This window comes from Hemicordylus capensis, chromosome 6 (assembly GCF_027244095.1).
Source record: "Hemicordylus capensis ecotype Gifberg chromosome 6, rHemCap1.1.pri, whole genome shotgun sequence".
In the NCBI taxonomy this organism is placed as follows: Eukaryota; Metazoa; Chordata; class Lepidosauria; order Squamata; family Cordylidae; genus Hemicordylus; species Hemicordylus capensis.
In genome coordinates this window covers 28898033-28917733 of record NC_069662.1, presented here as the reverse complement: position 1 = coordinate 28917733, position 19701 = coordinate 28898033, and the positions used below count along the sequence as shown (strand labels likewise).

General features: G+C 44.7%; 1 protein-coding gene across 1 annotated transcript in view; it reads right to left on the bottom strand.

The window, feature by feature from the left end:
* Positions 1-483: 483 nt before the first annotated feature.
* Positions 484-19701, bottom strand: part of LOC128331056 (butyrophilin subfamily 3 member A3-like) — a 30070-nt gene continuing 10852 nt past the window's right edge. Inside the window, exons 6-12 of the mRNA XM_053264420.1 lie at positions 17581-17607; positions 12685-12711; positions 11090-11116; positions 3802-3828; positions 2592-2612; positions 2373-2399; positions 484-1045 (exon numbers count right to left, since the gene is read on the bottom strand). Of these exons, the coding sequence (XP_053120395.1) occupies positions 498-1045; positions 2373-2399; positions 2592-2612; positions 3802-3828; positions 11090-11116; positions 12685-12711; positions 17581-17607 (704 nt within the window). The 3' untranslated portion in view covers positions 484-497. The remainder of the gene's footprint in view (positions 1046-2372; positions 2400-2591; positions 2613-3801; positions 3829-11089; positions 11117-12684; positions 12712-17580; positions 17608-19701) is intronic.

Genomic DNA, 19701 nt, shown 5'->3' with positions numbered 1-19701 from the left:
ATAACTCCACTTCTACAAGGGCTAGAGCGTAGCTTTTTTTTAAAAAAATGAAAGCTGGGGATCCATGTTAGGTTTAGGAGAGGGCAACTTCAAATCTCCTTTATTTCCTATGGCAGAAATATACAGAATCAGATAGAAACTAAAAAAAATAAATCATTAAATATCAACCAAGTTCCCTACTGCCTTGAACTTTGGGTGGTAGATGGCACCCATGGGGACCTACACATGACACAAATTTGATGCCCCTAGGACCTTTATAAGTGGTCCAAATCGATCCAAATTCAAATCTGGATTGAATCTAGGGCGATTTGAGGGGACAGATTTGGACACAAAACAAATCAGGGGTGATTAGATTTGGGCACAAAACAAATAAAAAATCAATTCATTCACATCTTTAATTATTTATTTTTTTGTCAGCTTGTGAATCCTGGGATTCAATATTCTGTCCACTTTTCTTCTTTGGTGATAAAACAAAACAAAACTCAGAACAATTCTTTCTACTGAAAATTATTGGAATGGACAGTGACACTGACAGGAATAATCTCCAGTGGACTCTGATCTTTGTCTTCTGCAGCTTTGCCAAAGCTGAAAAATGGGAATAATTTCTCTTCTGACTGAATGGGGATAGAACACATATGGAACATTAACAGTGCATTATAAAATGAGATAGTTCTTGCATCCTGTTGGTCTAAGAATATGCCAATCACTGAATAGGATACTTCTATCTTGTTAATCTTATCCTTGCCTGAAAATAAGTCTCCTCTGCAGCTTCTCAGAGTCCAGAATTCTTCTCCAAGGGAATCCACAGACATTTCCTTTTTGGCTTTGTCCCTAGAAGCTTGAGTCAGCACTCCCAGCTCCCAGTCCAACCTGTCACCTACCTTCACCTCCCAGTAGTGTTTCCCAGCAGCATAACCCTCCTTCCCCATCACAAAAGGAGCAGTTACAGGTTGCCCTGCTGTAGGTGGTTTAAGTTGGGCTATCCTATTACTTTCACTGATGGTGACTTCAGGATGTTTACAATCTGGATCCAAAATGACAGAAGCTATTGGGAAGCAGAGGGAGAAAACAACAACAATCAAGGATTAGTGCTTTTATAACACATTCAAGGCCATTCATCATATTCATTATATCCCACTGGCAAAATCCTCCTGTTACTAAGAGACCATTGCTAGATATAGTAAAAGAAATTAAGAAGGATGGGGTAAAAGAATTACTGCAGTATGGATGTACAGTCATTTGCTTTTCAGATTTTCTGTTTGGATCACAACAATGCTTTCAAAAGAAAGCAAGATTCTAAGCAATGCATCTATGCAAGCAATTCACATCATTTTCCTTCATTGGTTATCACAGTTTTGCCTCTGTTGTGAGGCAAGGGATAGGGCATTGGCATAAACTGAAGCAGTAAATTTGCCAGATGACATACACAGAATTGTAGATCGCTTCTGCCGAATCAACTCTTATTTTCCAAAACAAGTTGAGGTTGAGCTTTCAAACCAGATAGAGGCTGACACCCCATGCAAGAGTGCATCACCCCAGTAGTGTTGCATGCATGTAAACTGCGCAAATGTTGTTACACACAGGTAAGCCCATTGGGAACAGTGAGCTTACTCCTGTGTAACTTCATTTATGCAATTTTTGCATTTGTGCAACTTCTATGCAGTCAACGTTACTGGGCTGATATATCCTTGTGTGGTATGTGAGTCAGTGTTCATTGGCTATAGTGGTCAGAAACAGAGTTTGAAAAAGAAAAAAAAGAGTAAATTCAACCTCGTTTTACATCTGAAAGAACTGAAAATGGATTCAAACATGGCCATTCACTATTCAACCACTGCTTGATGATGGCTTGCATGAGTGCAAAGCTACAACTGATTAAAACCTGTAGACTAAAGATTTCATATCCCTTGACGTGAATTCAAACACTACACATTTCCATGGGGACCGTTCACATACCCAGCTTCTTCTCAGCAACCCTATACACACTTCCTTGGTGGTTGGTCCCACTGAAGTCAATGGGACTCAGAATTTTTATTTATTTTAATTTATTTTATTACGTTTATATCCCACGTATCCTTCGAGGAGCTCAGAGTGGTGTACATGCTTATTTTTATTCTCACAATAACCCTGTGAGGCAGGCTAGGCTGAGAGATACATGACTGGCCCAGAGTCACCCAGTGAGTTTCATGGTTGAATGGGGATTTGAAATTGGGTCTTCCTGGTCCTAGTCCAGCACTCTAACCACTACATTATGCAGTATAGACATGTATGCGTCAATGACGACATAGTGAATGAATTACATGCATGTGTGGAAATGAATTAGGCCTAATCAGATCTAGTAACTAACTGAAAAATGGCATTGCATAGCTCCTTACCTGCAAGACACTGAGCTCTTCTAAAATCTACAAAAAGAAAGGAAAATCCATCAGGTGCAGAGAAGAGTGAAATAGCCAAACATATATGAAACCACAAAGAGGCCACAATTTTTAAGAATTGAATGAATTTGTTTTAACTCTGTAATGCAGACAACCCCCGCACACACACACACGCCGGTACGAAATAATATTTGTCTCATCAAAAGCTGTGGGGCTTACCCAGCTCCTCTGTGAGTCGAGCTGAAATGGAAGAATATTTTGTTTATTGCAGGGGTCCTGAAACTTGTGTCCTCAGATGCGGGATTATAGCTCCTAACTGGCCCAGTGTCCTGCCTTCAATGCTGGCTTAGCCCGAAGGAGGAAGCGAGGGAAAGAGCATGGGGAGGTTGGGCGGGAGGCTGAACAGGATGCCCAGCTAGGTAGGTGGTGTTCTCATGTTGGCCAGAGGGAAAGCAGGTGGCCAATGAGCAGCCAAATGGCCCAGATGGTGCCCACTGATGACATCAGTGGAGTGACCTGGCTGATGGAGGCGGAGGTTGCCAGTGGGGAGGAGTCAGGATCTGGAGATGGAAATGAAAAGGCTGAACTGAGGGACTTAATAAAACCTGGGGGTGGGGTAGAAGCAGAAAGGGAGGGGCTGGAGTGTTAGACTTGTGAAGCAGCCTTATCATGAGCCAGCCCATGATGAGAGTCAGAAGAAAAGAGTGGGCTGTGGTATCCCAGTGAGGAGCCAGCCCCTGATATAAGTTGCCGGAGGAGGAGGAGGAGGAGGAGGAGGAGAATTGTGCCACTAACCCCATCCCCTTTTCTTTGAGGCTTGGCTTGGTATTGTGTGGTTTAGTATTATATGCTGGCATACAATGATTACAATAGTTTCACCAAGACACTGAAAACATATTGAAATTATCCAGCACATGCCCTTTTGCCAGGTATTGTATTCTCATTGCTAGTATTATATAGGTGGCCCTCGGTATCCGCAGACTCCGTATCCACAGTTTGACATATCCATGACTGGGTCTTAGCGACCCACTTTCATTATGTGTGAGTAGAAAAATAGGCAAAATTAACCTCTCTGTGGTCTTGAGTGGCCACAAATGACTTCTAATGGCATTCCCGGCTACCATTTTCAACTATTGGGGGGGGGGGGTTGGAGGGTCATTGCTGGAGAGCTTGACAGTTGGAAAGTAAGGTTTTGTCCCTTTTTCTCTTATTTCTGTCCCCCTTGCTTTTTCGGCCCCTATTTTGGCTAGGAACCTAACCCAGTTTCCATTGACTCAAGGTTTAATTATTTTCAGTTTCCATATTTGCACCTAGAGGCGTGAACAGAATCCCCACCAATAACAAGGGACACCTGTATGTGCATGCCTTTTCATCTCTGTCTCCAACCCTTTCCCACTGATCCAAATCCATATATAAAGTCTTGTCTTACCAGAACGTTTTTGCAGATCAGCAACAGCTATAAAACAATGGTTTGAATTAGCAAAATGAAAAAACAAGAAAAAACATTAAAAGAAATTGATTACTAGGTGCAGAATAGGGAAGTGCAAAACATTTCAATGACGAAGCATTTTGACTCAAAATGGGCCATTTGGAGTGTTTTGAGCTCAAAACTAAATGCCCTCTAAATAAAGGGCCTGTTTCAAGCTCAGAACAAAACAATTTTGATTGAAACATTTCAACATTTCAACCGCCATTTTGGAGGACTGTTTTCCCCTTTTTGATTGGTTTTCTGGCACTGGCTTCTGATTGGCTTGGAATCTACTTGCTTCATGGTTGGTTTGTTATCATTCAAATCAAGTGTTATCATAGGCAGCTCTGCCTCCACTGCCTGGGGGGAGGGAGAGGGGAACAAAAAAAGAAGGGATTTCAGAATGCATTCAAAAGATCCTTATACTGTGCCTCTTTTGAAGTGGCTACACCAGGAAAAGAGGGAAGAAGGTTTGGTTTTGTGGTTTTCTTTTCTCAATACTGAGTATAATATGCCATGCTATTGCTGCTATAACTATCTGGTTTTGCTGGATCTCAGAATGACAAAGGCAGAACTTGAGTGCCTTCTTTCCTTGAGTTGCTGTTTGTTTTGTTTGTGAGAATAGTGTTGTGGAGATAAATGGACAGTGGCAGCTCTGTGTTTGTGTGTATATATATGATATTTCTTGGTGACTGTTGTGATGGGCTCCATTCCTGGCCTTGAGACTAACTTGTGCTTCACTCACTGTAGCAGTGTGTGAGCCGGCTCAAAATTGAGCCAGCTCAAGGTCAAGCCTGCTTGGCTCAAAGGTTTGCCCTCAAACCGAACTGGAGGGGAGCCGGTCTGAGGGTAAGTTGAGACAAGCCCAGCTCAAAAAAACACCTCCCAACTTGGCTTGGGGGCTTGATGGGTATACTTGTAAAGGGCAATCCGACAAGGATTCCTCTTTACAAGTAAAGGGCTAAATGAAGGGTGGTGGGGCATGAGGAAAAAGGTAGTCTTTCTTTTATCTTTAAAAACAAGCTAGCAGCAGGGACAGCAGTGATGAAGGCTACTTCCACCAACACCCCAGCCTCCCCACTGGCTAAGCCCGCTCTCCCTGCACACGAGCAGGGAGGTAGCCTTGGGTGGCCGGATTGGCCACCAACATGATTGCCGGCTCCGGCACAGAGCCAGCAGGGGCTGAGGAGCTCGGGGGCCACGCGGCTCCCGGAAACTGCAGTATGCCGTGCGCGAGCGTGCAAGGCATACTAGGGAGACCCCCGGAGCCAGGAGGCAGCTTTTCGCCTCTTCTCCAGGGGTCTACTTGTGAGTAGCCACGACGCAGAGCCACACTGTGGCTACTCACGATCAGATAGCCCGGGTTTGCGGAGTGCTCACTCCACAAACCCAGGCTAAAGGGAGGGCTACAGAAGCGGGTGCCCCGTTTGTAAACCAATGGGCTCACCTGCAAGCCCGGTGGTTTACACGATCAGCAAAAACCGGGCTAGGCTCTCCTAGCCCTATTGTTGCTGATCGTGAGAATAGCCCCATTTTCTGCTAAAGAAAATATTTAAGGTTAGCTGAAAACTGCAATCCTAGAAAGAGACTGAAAATGCACCCTATGGGATTCATCCAACTTTGCTATCAGGTAATGGAGAGGTTGCAGCTCTGATTTGGGTGGGATACTTTTGGGGTATGGAATTGAGAACTCAGTGTGAGGTAGTGGCAGCTCTGATCTGGGGGGATACTGGAGGAGGACTGAGGAACTCTTTCTCTACCACTGTCTCTAGTGATCCTGGAGGTGGGGCTGGAGTGTGGGGGGAGCAGAAGGCAAGTAACAGAAATCATATTTGCAAGGGGGTGTTGTTTAATTAGTTAAACTGAAAGACCAAAGAAGCTGTGTTTCCCAAGTCTCTGCTATGTTCCTAAAAGTAAAATACGCTGGGATGACCAAGAAGATGAAGACAGGAGCAGAGTACAAGCAGGCTGGCTAAGGAATGTGGGAGAGTAAAAAGCCTTTTAGTTGTTTGCGGAGTGGTGGACCCTGACTGTATGGAACTTCAGCTCAAGAGAGATCAGGCAGATCTGTAGCACCCCTTAAATTAAGGCAAACTTACCACGCCACAACTACCACTACCCCTGCCAAGAAAGATTCCATCTGCTTTGGAATCCTTGCTCTTTTGGAGGGAGGATACTCTGCAGTTAGCAGTAATACAAGCAACACAGTTCTACAGTTAATGGTGGAAGAAAGAAAAAGCCCAAGATTAACTAACAATGGTGCCAAAACATGTGCAGCATGCTCTTTCCTTCTATCACCATTAAATGCAGAGTGTGTTTCTTGCACACAGTGCCCTCCCTCCATACACCCAGTATTATCGAGCAGGGACTCCGACAGATGGAATCTTTCTTGGCAAGGGGTGCTTATATGCCTACCTTAATTTAAGTGATGCCACAGATCTGCCTAATATCTCTTGAGCAGAAGTTTCATAAAATCAGCCCCCTACCCACACACAACCACTACTGACAGTAAAAGGCACTTTACTTTCTGCCCACTTCTTAGCCATCTCCCTCCTGCTCTGCTATTCTTCATGTTCTTGGCCCTCCAAGCTCTGGCTATTTTCTCTTTACAAATATGGGAGAGACTCAGGAAACACAGCTCTCTTCGTCTTCCAGTCAGAGGCAGATCTTATCTATGGACAAACTGGGCAGCATTCACCTTAAATTTCTCAGTCAGACATGTTGTCTATGCTTCAATGTGGTGTGCCTACTGCCTCCCTCTGTTGTTTCCTGCTGCTCTTGGCTAGAGCCAGCTCCTGCTTCAAGAGTTGTAAGAATGGGCAACAGTAGCACAGAACATATGAAAAGCCTCAGAACAGTGTTCTCACTAATTTTTATCGTTAGTGAGTGGAAAGAGTTTTGTTCTGGGTGGCAGTGTCAAGGCAGTGTGCACACAACTCTCTCTCTCTCTCTCTCTCTCTCTCTCTCTCTCTCTCTCTCTCTCTCTCTCTCATACACACACACACACACACACACACACACACACACACACACACAGAAAGAATTAATTTTTTATCTCCCCAGGCCCACAGGCCTCCACCCCAACACATTCTGTCAGTCTCTCTAGCAGCTTGCGGGAGACGCTGATGTCTCCTGTTTAGGGAAGAGAGCTGGTCTTGTGGTAGCAAGGATGACTTGTCCCCTTAAGCTAAGCAGGATCTGCCCTGGCTGCATATGAAAGGGAGACGAAGTGTGAGCACTGTAAGATATCCACCTCAGGGGCTGGAGTCGCTCTGGGGAGAGCATCTAGGCTCCAAGTTCCTTCCCTGGCATCTCCAAGATAGGGCTGAGAGGGCTTCCTGCCTGCAACCTTGGAGAAGCCGCTGCCAGTCTGTGAAGACAATACTGAGCAAGATGGACGTATGGTCTGACTCGGTATATGGCAGCTTCCTATGTTCCTCCTGTCCTCCTCCGTCATTCCTCCTCTGGCTCCATCTGCAGATCTTGATGGAAGTCTCATGAGAACTGAAGCCAGAACTGCAGGAGGAGGAGGCCTGGCTGTGGGTGGGTGGGGGGAGGGAGAGAGGGAGGCAGTGGCGGCAGACCAGCTGGGGAGAAGCAGAAACAGGGTGCGGGGCAGTTGTGTGGCGAGCTCAGCAGACTGTGCGCCTGTCAGAAACTGCTGCGTGGGGGGTCTGGGAGTTTGTGTGCGCACGTGCGCAAACACACCTTAGAGGGAACAGTGGCCCAGACCTTTTAAAATATTAATATTAATAAGGCAGGAGCCAATAAGAATGTTCACTTTTTCCCCAAAGTGGGTGGTCCTAGTACTGCCCTATAAAACAACCAGAGAGGGACTAGGCTGATAGATTGACTAGCTTTTGGTAAGTCTGATATTTTGCTGGCTTCTTTGTGTTTGGAGAGTTGTAATGCAACCTCTGCTTTCTCTCCCTTGCTCTCTGATCTGGTCTGTATGCAAAGCAATATGGCCAATTCTGGAAGACTGGACTAATTACAGTAGATTAGAAACTGGCATAAGAAGCTAGAAAGTTATTTCAGGAAAGGTGCAAGGATTTCTGAGTCCAAACTGCTTTTCAAATAATTGCAGAAATGGATTTCCATGTGGGTGTGGTGTATGTAGAGAAGGAATTGATTCTGTTGGAAGGGGAAAAATTAAAAATCAATTTGCTATGCAGAAAGCTAACCAGGTTTTTCTCTGGATTGTGGCCAGTATTTGAAAGATTAATATGTCCACTGGGGGAAACAAGGAAGTAATCTCTATTAAAAACATTTGCTGCTCACTAGGATGGACACGCAGGCTATGTGGTGGGCACCCAAGGTGGGCAGCAGGCATGGAGTAGAGAGAGGATGTCTCCATGCATCTTTGCTTCCCATGGTATCCTCTAAGTTACAGGAGATGGTTCATAACTTTAGTAAGCATCACTGGAAAAACCTGTACTTTTTCTATTATTTATGTCTGCATTTTTAAAATAGGCAGGAAGATCTGCCCTTATAACTTCAGAATGCATTTGTTCTCCATTAGTGTAGCTGGTCTCTGCTTTACCTATGACATACATATGTGTGTGTGTGTGTGTGTGTGTGTGTGTGTGTGTGTGTGTGTGTATATATATATATATATATATATATATATATATAAATAAAAATAAATAAAACTTTTACATGTATAGCCTGTGCTTCCTCCAAGAAGCCCGGATTGGTGCACATGGTTAAATTTATCCTTCCAACAGCCCTATGAGGAAGGTTATGCTGAGAGATAAATTACTGTCAACATAGGAACATAGGAAGCTGCCATATACTGAGTCAGACCATAGGTCCATCTCGCTCAGTATTGTCTACACAGACTGGCAGTGGCTTCTCCAAGGTTGCAGGCAGGAATCTCTCTCAGCCCTATCTTGGAGATGCCCAGGAAGGAACTTGGAGCCTCAATGCTATTACCAGAGCAGCTCCATCCCCTAAGGGGAATATCTTACAGCGCTCACACTTCTAGTCTCCCTTTCGTATGCAACCAGGGCAGATCCTGCTTAGCTTAAGGGGACAAGTCATGCTTGCTACCACAAGACCAGCTCTCTTCCTTGAGTGATCCTGTAGGTTCCATGGCTGAATGGGGATTTGAACTTCAATTTCCCCATCTGGTTCAGCACACTAAGCACTGTACCACTCTGGGTCAGAGTTCTTTCTTCTTGTTCTAATTTATTATGAGTAGTATTAATTTTTGAAATAATCAGGCAGACAGACCTGTCCTGCTGACTTTAGAAGGCATTTATTCTCCACAGAAGCAGCCTTTTGTAGCTAGTCTGTGTTTTGATTGTGGCTTGTACAGATCTTTTCCTGTATGTGTGTGCTTGTACTTTGATCCTGCCAAATTAGATACAAATCTACACATTACCATAGTCCTGTTAAGCTCTATAAAACTGATGTTTTCCATATTTCTCTGTATCTCTGCTGATGAGCAATTCAGATTCCTGTGCTTGTGTTTGTGTATTTTTATCCCACTTGTTAGCTACAAAACTACACTTTGTCAAATTTTGCTAAGGCAACAGCTTAGTCCTGTCTCCAGCTCCACAGCTGCCCACAGTTGGCTTCACCTCTCACTACCTGTGGCTCCACCTATCACCTTCCCTGTCTAGTGCCCCTCCCTATTCCAGGAACCATCAGCTGCCACGGCTTTCAATGTAACTGATTAAACATCTTGTTGCAAAGATGCTGAGCCCACTGTCATGACTGTGTGAGAGGGCTTCAGAGCAGGTGGTGGGGAAGGCAGCAGAAGCTCACCTTTCCCACAAACAATCCAGCTGCCAGGTTTGGGAGGGTCAGTGTGTGCACATTGCATGCCTAGATTGTCCGCTGCTGTCCCAGGCAGTGTGGAGGTGCAGGGGTTGGGACGCATGGCCCTGGCCCCCAGAAATGCCACAAAGCCCTGCACAAGTGCAAGGTGTGTTGTGAGGATCCCCCAGCAAAGCCCAGGAGCCCACTCCAGTTCTAGCACTGTCTGGGAGCAGCCAGCATTCACATATGAGCAGTGAGCCCTTAGTCTAAGCTAGCTTTGCAGGATCCGTAGGCAGGTTTTCCGCCACGGTGCTGCCAGGAGTCATGCAGCTCCCACAGATACTCACTGGGAGCCATGCCTAGCTCATTCTTGGCTGCTCGTGAGAACAGCCTTGCTGTCTGTTCCTTGCATTTTGCTCCCTCCACACTCCAGCTCCACCCCCAAGATCACTAGAGACGGTAGTAGAGAAAGAGTTCTTAAGTTCCCCTCCAGTATCCCCCCAAATAATAGCTCCCACTGCCTCACACACCAAAGGCCTTCAGTATCAGGGAAAGAGAGAGTTCCACTGTTCCCCACCCCAGCAGTATCCCACCCAAATCAGAGCTGCAACCTTCTCATTACTTGGTAGAAAAGTTGGATGAATCTCCCACCCACCCTCCGCCCACATAGTTTCTCACCTTTGTAATTCTGAGGCCTGTTAGTTGTCAGCAAAGAAGAAGGCAGAGAAAACTCAGCAGAATCAGCTACAGTATCTCTGCCTCAGAGGCCAACAAGAAAGTGATGTCATAATCACATCAGCCATTGCGGTGCATTTTCAATCTCCACTACTAATTATGTGACTGAATGTAGTTATGGGACTGATTCAGAAATCTGAGAGTTCAGAAAATACCACATTGTTCCAAATCCAGGTCTTTAGCAGTCATTTTTTTGTTAGAGGTTTCTGTGACAAAGAATGACATCATGATGGTTTGTTGACAGTCATACTACCCTTCAAATGTCTTATTTACACTGACATCTATGAGACCTTGTGAAGAAAGGGGTGATTTAGATGTAAGAATCTCTTCCTTTGATAACCAACACTGATGGGCTGGTCACATTTTACAGTGACTGCTACTTTAAGAGGCCTGTTTGCCTGTGGACATCATAGCTATCGTATTAATCACCCAGAAACCGTGGAATAGGAAATGTCATATTTTGCATGGACACATGGAGTTTTCTCTGTAAATACAGGAAACACACTCACTACGAGTGTGTAAATACATACTTGTATTTACCTCTGATCTTTTTTTATTTGTATTAGCAACTCATATCTAGTACAGGTTCAAGGGAGATCATAGCTACATATTCTAAACATGTAGATTTCCCCCTACGCATGAAAAATCCACCCAAGAAGTATGTTAAAAACTAATGTAAAGTAGTACATTATAATTCAGCCAAAATATCTGAATCTTGTTGCTAATTATTCTAATAAAGGATACACACCTGTTTGGGATGTTGTTCTCCCTATATCTATAACAATAAATATACAAGAAGAAAACTATGTATCAGAATTATTAGCATTCCTTCACATATATTTAAAATCTCTGGAATGAGTTACTACCACAATCTGTTAATAGGTAAAATTGTACCACCCTCTTGTGAACTTCAATGGCCTAGTCTGTTTCCAGAGATAGCAGAGAGATTGAAATGCATAAATCATTCAAAACAATTTTGCATTACTTGCACATGACCTTTTAATACATTTGTAACTAGTGCAAGTTGTCTAGTCATGTAAGCAATGCAAGATATCAGGAGGAAAGTGGTGCAGTTCATCTCTGAAGCCATTTCCATTCCTGGAGTTTTCTGCATCCCAAATCTGAGAAGAAAACTTAGCATTCAACAAGTACAGAAGTACTTCTTCACACAACACATAATTAACCTATGGAATTTTCTGACACAAGATGTGGTGACAGCCACTACCCTGGATGGCTTTAAGAAGGTTTCAGATAAATTCATGGAGGACAAGTTTATCAATAGCTACTAACTAGTCTGGTGGTTATTGGCCACCTCCAGCCTCAGATGCTGTGCGTTCCTTTCTCATAGATTACAGAACCCACTTAATAAGCAGTATGATCTGTGAGGATCTTTCCCTTTCTTCCTTATCCTACTGACCTGTCACCACCCATTGAGGTTGTCTGGAGAGGTCCGTCTGCAGTTGCCACCAGCTTGGCTGATGGCCACATGGGGGCGGGCCTTTTTGGTTGCTGCCCCGAGATTATGGAATGTGCTTCCTACTGAAATATGATCCTCCCCATCTCTGACAATTTTTTAAAAGCATATGAAAACCCACCTCTTCACCCAAGCTTTTTCGGCTTTTAAAATTGTTTCAGTTTTAATCAATTTTAATCAATTTTAAATTATCTTTTTTTTTTAAATCAAGTTTTTGTGTATGTTTTTAATGTGTTTTAATGTTATTGTTAACCACCCAGAGATGAAAGTTTGGGCCGGTGTCCAAATCTGATAGATAGATAGATAGATAGATAGATAGATAGATAGATAGATAGATCCTTCCCAACATCCTCCTGGAATGTCAAACATGTCATAAATGACCAATGCAGTTAAAACTGTTTGCTTGCAAGAACAATTCAGCATATTCACACGAAAAGCCTGCACTGGCTTACATAAGGTGCCGTGAGCCATGCACCCAAGAGGGATGTGAGCTCACTGGCTTCATGGCTCACAACAGCCTATTTGTGATTAAAGCAATAGCAAGGGAAGCTCCATTCCAATGACACCACACACCACTGCAGGAAATGATGCGAGTCGGGCACTGCAATGAAGATGCACAGCATCATTGACACAGAGCCCCCCCCCCCCATTGGTAGAAGGGCAGGTGGGTTGCTGAGAGCCACAGAGTCAGTGAGATCACATCTCTCTTGAGTGTGTGGCTTGTTGTGCTGTATAAAAATCCACTGTTAAGTATTTGATGCATGTCTTCAACAGACAATTGTACTTGGAAATTCTTGCAAATGTAGAAGAAACTCGTGCATGTATATAATTGAAAAGATATGGTGAAGAGGGAAATAATTTCATCTTACCTATTGCATGGTTTAGGTGTTCTTGTTCTGAAAACAGGTATAGTGAAATGTTATCAGACAGAATTATACAGTAATAAATAGTTCTACAGTTGGTCACCCCTGCCCTATACATATACTTAAGTGTGATGGATCTAAAAGTGACCTGCTCAAAAATAGCATCAACAGTATTCTATGCATGGCAAGGAAAAAATTCCCTTCTCCTATGATTAAGCATTAGTACGAAATATGCAGCACATATCATTGCATTGATATAACTGGCTGTATGGAGGATGAATGGTCTTTAGGTTTCTACAAGGTGATTATCTTATCAAGAAGAAAAGCCCATAAGGTGACCCCTTATGGGCTTAGCACCTGTATATCTCTGGGATCGCCTCTCTCAGCCTGTTGTATCCCATCCTGTGAAGTCTCCTCAGCTGGCCCTCCTTAGTGTCCTGGGCCCTGGTGCAGTGCGTGGTGCCTGGGCCTGTAGGGGGGCTTTCTCTATGTCTGCCCCCCTTCTTTGGAACATTCTCCCCACACACACACATTCGTCCAGCCCCCTCCCTGGCTGCTTTTATGGCCCTTCTTAAGACCCACTTGTTTCACCAGGCATTTGCCTTTTAATTATTATTTTAATTAACTGTTATTGGTTTTGTTGTTCACCACCTAGAGTCTTTGGGGGAGGTGGTATATAAGAAAATTTTAATCAATAATAAATAAATAAATTTGTTCCTTGCCCTGCACCATCACTGCTCAATTTTGCTATTCTGGGCAACATCTCTATAAGCAGTCTAGAAATCTTTTAATTGCCAAAGCTAGTGTATCCACATCATCAACTTATATAATACCCTTTGTCCACAACACCAATGACATGTAGAGACTCTTCTGCAACAACTCCACTGCTGGTTCAGTGAAAAATAGAGATCCCCGCTGCATCCGCACTCCAGTTGGGTGTCCTGAATTTACAAAAATTCAGGATTTCCTAGCAATCTCCACTTGGCAAAGCACCAACCACCAACCCAACATGGTGCTGAGATCTGCAACCCAAGAGCTGAACTTGGTTTGTTAATCTCAGGCTCATGTCAGATTGGTGCATTGCCAAGTGGAGATCACTGAAAAACCCAAAGTTCACATGACATACTCTGTGGGAGCATGAGGGCGCAAAGATTTCTGTCCCCCCGCTCCACAAAACCAATATTGAAGTCATTGTGTGAAGAGCCCTCACTTATTTTAAAATTTCTATCCGACATCCTAATTCACAAGCTGCTCCATCAGAGCAGATTGGGTGCCTCCCCATATTTTAGGTTAAGGGGCTTGTGGAACTGCAATATTGTTTTAGAATCCAAACAATTAGCCCAATATATACTGATTTTATCCATTTTGTCATATTTAAATTTATAGCTCATATCTATTATATATCTGTCTCTTATATTTTCAATGGTAATTATTGTGATCTTAAAAAAATCAAATCTACATCTGGAATTTGAATGTAATCCTTCCCACCCACCTGGCAAGCCATGAGAGACAAGAAAAATGCTTGTTCTTGCATAACAGTTAAGCAGGACGCAAGCATAAAAAGGAGTTTTTGAGCCTACCAAGGGGCTCAAAAGCACTTCTAAGCAGACAGTCCAACCCATCTGAACTCAAACTAGTTTTCTTGGATTTCAAAGAATCATAGAAATTCAGAGTTAGCAGGGATTTTAGAAATAATTTGTTCAAGCCCCTTCTCAGTGCAGGAAACTGCTATAACATCTGTGACAAAATAGAAGGTAACTGAGGACTGACTGAATGGGTCAGCTCTAGAGATGCACAATTGGATTCTCATGAATGGATTCATGCCAAATCAGGGCAATTTGCAGATTCAACAGTGAATCAAATTGCCCCTTAAATAAAGGGGCTGATTCAAGCCCTGATTCTGAGTGAACTGATTTTTTTGATTTGTGCAGCCATTTTGATGGGCTCCCCCCCCCCCCCCGGTTGATTGGTTTTCTAGCACTGGCTTCTGATTCTCTTGAGAGCTCTTTGCTTCTTGGTTGGCATGTTTTCATTCAAGTCAAGTGTTGGCATGGGTAACTGTGCCTCCATTGGCTGGGGAAGAGAGGAGAGATGGGGCAACACTTTTGGAGGGATTTTTAAGATGTAAACAAAGGGACTGGGAGGCAGAGAGTGAGCCCTTATGAAGAAGTGGATACATCAGGACAGAAAGAAGGAAGGTTTGATTTTGTTGTTTTCTTTTCTCAGCACTGAGTATATGCTGTGCTACCTATTGCTGCAACTACCATCTGGTTTTGCTGGATCTCAGACTGACAAAGGGGGTACAAAAAGAAGGAATTTCAAAATGTATTCAAATAAACTGGGAGGCAGAGAGAGCCCTTATATCAGGAGAGGAGGAAGGAAACAATGACGGTTTGATTCCGTGGTTTCTTTTCTTTTCTCAGCACTGAGTATAATGCTGTGCTGTTGCTTGCTACTATGTTTGAATACTATTGTTCCTCATGGGTAGGTCTTCGGAACACCAAAGTTGGTTGGGTGGTATGGCGTGGTGGGTGCTACCTACCACCCAACCCACAAAAGAAATGGGCAAGCAGGTGATTTTAAATTATTTTTAAAACCGTAATCCCTATTTGATCCAATGGAGTTTTTTTGGGGAAAGGTGTTTTTTTTAAAAAAAAAAAAATCTTCTGTTTGCCCTTTTCTTTTGTGTGTTGGGTGGTAGGGAGCACCCATCATGTCCTACAATTCTGGTGTCCCCAGACTACCAGTGGGGAACAATGAGGTGATTCAAGTTCCCCATTGTTCCCTGTGGGTGAAATGTGGACTTTTACCAAATTTTTTATTCGATTCATTGAACCGGCCAGCCATCGAAAGCTGGTTCAATGAACAGATTCCAATTTTTGTAATTCAATTTGAATCACAAGAAATTAATCACAAGAAACAATTCATGTGCACCTCTAGTCAGCTTTCTGTTCTTTTCTTAGGCCTCATCTTGCCCTCATCTTTCCACTCCTTTGATCTATCACCTCTGTCCCCTGCCTCATTTGTGCCTCAGATTATGGCTCCTTCCCCTCTTCCTTTCAGTCCTGTACAGTTGTTTTCTATCTCTTTGGCCATGTTAGTGAGACCTGCATAGCTCATCTATAGCACTCCATTCTCGATGCTGATTCTTAGACATTTCTGCATCACTTATTTTTGAGAGTTAAGAGGGAGAAGACTGATGTATTGGTTTCTGGTTTCACAACTGTCCAAAGATGCAAATAGGGCATAGCTTTTGCAAAATGTTTTTTTGGGGGGGTTGTTGATGTCATGACTATCATACACTGACTATTGAGTTTGTTTCATAAGCCTATGCCTCCCTCTGACGTGGTAAATCTATGTTTGAGCAGCACCATGTATGACTTCCATGGGAAGGGATGCTCACAAACCACCTTTCTACATGATGGGAAATTTTTGTATGTAGCAGCCCCCACCTGCTGACTGAAATGGTACAGCTCGGACATAGGCTGTCAACCTTAGTGAGAACTAGGCCTTACTGGATGAGGCTGTCTCACACAGGTAATAGGTTCTAGGGCACCCAAACTCAGGAGGTTACTTCCCAATTAGGGAAGTAATTACTTCCCAACTAGGCCTTACTGGATGGGGCTGTCTCACACAGGTAAAAGGTTCTAGGTCACCCAACCCAAACACAGGAGGTTACTTCCAAGTCTTCTCAGCTCTCTGACAGTAACTCTCCTGCCTGCACTGGTGAAATGGTCAGCTCAGGAGGAATAATACAGATCTGTGCAAGGCTTCAACATTATTATAACACTAGTATTTTTAAGCCCATTATGATAACGGGTGCTAGCTTTCTATCCCGTCTTTTCTGTCTCTCTCTCTCTCTTTCTGTCTTTCCCCCCCCCCCTTGTCCCCTCTCTCTTTTTGTTTTGTGTTTTTGTTGTTGTCTCTGTTTTTGTTCTTCCTTATTTTGCTTTTACTTTTTTTGCGGGGGGGTTGTGGATGAATAACAGCCAAAATGGCCCATGAGAAGGTGGCCACCCCCGTCTATTGCCCTCCCGCGCACCCAGCTGCCGGAGCCCACCTTACCCGCTCCAGCTCGAAGGAGAAGAGAGGAACTCGGGAACAGAGCTACTCTCTGTGTTAAGCTGCTGCCCATACTGTCGCAATGGACGCAATAGGCGTCCTTTGCGTCCATAGCGGCAGTTTGAGCAGTGACTTAGCACAGAGAGGAGCTCTGCTCGTAAGCTCCTCTCTTTTCCCTCGGGCTGGAGCGCGTAAGGTGGTCTTCGGCAGCTGGGTGGGCGGGTGGGCGATAGGCGGGGGCGGCGACCTTCTTATGGGCCATTTTGGCCCTTAATCTTTTGGGGGGGGAGCGGCGAAGGTGATTTTAGGCAGCTGGGAGGGCGGGTGAGCAGGCGGCGGCGGCTGTGAGCTGGCGGGGGCCTCGTTGGCGGCTTCACCGCCACCTCGCCCAGCTTCATTTTGGGCAGCTGGGAGGGCGGGTGAGCAGGCGGGGGCGGCGGCTGTGAGGGGCGGGGGCCTCGTTGGCGGCTTCGCCGCCACCTCGCCCAGCTTCCCTGTCCCCCGTCTCGGTCTTCCCCCGCCGCCATTGCCCTCGCCTTTTTCAGGGCGGCCGCTTCTGGTTGCCTCGGCCTCCTCTCGCCGTGCCGCAGCTCATGGCCGAGGCGGCGGCTCTGCCGCCGCCTCGGCCACTTTCCCCCGCCGCCACACACCGGCTAATGGCCGCCCATGGCTGTGGGACACTGGTGTCTGCGGTCCTGTGTCCCTTGGGCTCTTCTGGGCCTGCGCTTCGCGCAGGCCCAGAACATCCCAGGGAGGCAGGGACGCAGATCCCCAACGTTCCAAAGCCACGGCCACTCACTTAGCCTTTTATTATATAGGATAATATAAAAACACATTTACCTGCTTTTATTGCATTCTTCTTCTCTACTGCAAAGAAAAAATGAATTACAATTTTATTCATTACTTTACTGAAAATGTTAGGTTGATAATACATGTTTTATCAAATGTGCTACCTTCAAAAACAGCTACTGCACATTTAATGCCTCATCCCCCTCAAAAATATCTAGGGCAGCTTATTCATACCCTAATGGTTCACAACATTGTGTATTTCCCTGGCTCTTGGTAGAGAAGCAGGTAGTTGTGAGATGGTGGCAAAGCAACACACAGCTCTGCAACATCAGGATACATGGTACAGTAAATACTCTCCACCTTCAGATAAAGGGCCTGTTTCAAGCTTGGAACAGAACCACCTTTGCTGCTGCTGTGTGCCTGGATTGAACATCATTTATTTTAATTTTTTGTGTAGCCTGGTGTTCCCTCTGATGCCCAGCCTGACATTATCTTTCTGTTTCCTCCTCTCCCTCCCCTGGCTTTGACTTTTTAATTTTTTGGTTTTTGGACCGTTTGGGGCCTCACCTCACTGGCACATGCCCAATGGGCCTCTGCATGGCTGGGTCATTTAAAACAAAAAAGAACCCCCCAAACCCAGGGTTGTTTGGTCCGCGATTGGGCTGAACAGGGGCCAGTTTGGGGATGGTTCAATATGGAACCATTGAACTGGCCATGTTCAATATCAACCAGTTCAAATTTGAACCAGTTTGCACTTCCCTACTTGACAGCCACGTGCTGTTTCCCTCACTCCGTCACAGTGTCTGCTTGGCCCACTTGCTCTTGAGAGCAGCACCTGGCCAAACTCCAGCAGAAGATGTTGGAAGGTAAGCAGACTACCCCCCACTCCAGTCAGGTTAGAGTTCTTTAAAAAGAGACTTGCTTGCAGAAGAGATTAGATACCAGGTATGTAGGACTGTAGGACAGGAGGGGTGGGTAAACTTAGGAGAGGCCACAGTAATCCCCTTTCCCTTCCCTTCCCTTCAACCTACCCCATTGTTCCTCACTCCCCACCAACCTACCACCACCACCACAAAAAATAAAGACTGCTTCTTTATTTGGGGGCATTTGATTTGCTGTTAAATCCCTCAGGATCCTATGGGGGTTTGGGGAAAAGGTTAGAAATGTGTTTAAAATCATCCACTTGAGCATTTCTTTTGTGAGTTGGGTGGTAGTTAGCACCCATCATGCCCTACCATACAACCCACTTTAGTGTCCCTAGGAGCTACCCATGAGGAACAATAGGGTTTTTCACTGCTTTCCCCCATTCCCTGGGATGTCTCAGTGCACCCCAAGTTAGCAGATTCTGGTAACTTGTGATGCACTGAGACATCCCAGGGAATGGGGTAAAGCAGTTGTGAATTGCACCATGCAGGAGAAAGGTGTTTCTCTCTAGCACATACACTTAAAATGGCAATTGTAAAGAAGGCATCCTTCCTTTCAAGCAGATACCACAACTCCAGACTAGGGATGTGCACAAAACAGATTTCACATTTTGTTTTGACCTCAAATCAAATGTAGATGGCTGAAGTGTTTTGAGTTTGCTTTTTTCCTTGTGCCAGAAACCTTGCTGTCTTGGCCTCCACCCTGCAGCAAAAGGCCTTTGCTTCCATCCCAAAGAAGGGCATCAGTAACCTCACTATCCACACACACCAGCTTCACAGACCTGCCCAGGAGAGGCATAAGATTGTGACTCTATCCCTTTTACTCTCTTATTCTTCATTTCTGTTCTCTGCCTCTCTATACTAGGATCCTCTCAAGTTTGTATCCATTGGCATCCAGTACTATAAGGACCAGTATCCTGTAATTGGGATCTCTGTAATTATTTCTCTGACTCAAATACCACTGTTGACTAGTAAATTTCTATTATTTAATAAACGTAGCCCATTTCCCAAATAAAATCTGTCTTGACTCCATTTATCCCTTCTGGGTACCCTAAGATACCCAGACACTGTCTTTACTCACAGTCAGCATTATTCCCAATGGCCGTATTGTTGTTCTACATTTGTGCACTTTTTGCATCTGAGGACGAGTGCTTGTGCGCAACATGCTATGCTGCACACATAAAGTTGTGCAGTATGTCAGCCACTGCTGATATTTCAGGACATCCGTTGATAACCCTTTATTCCTCTC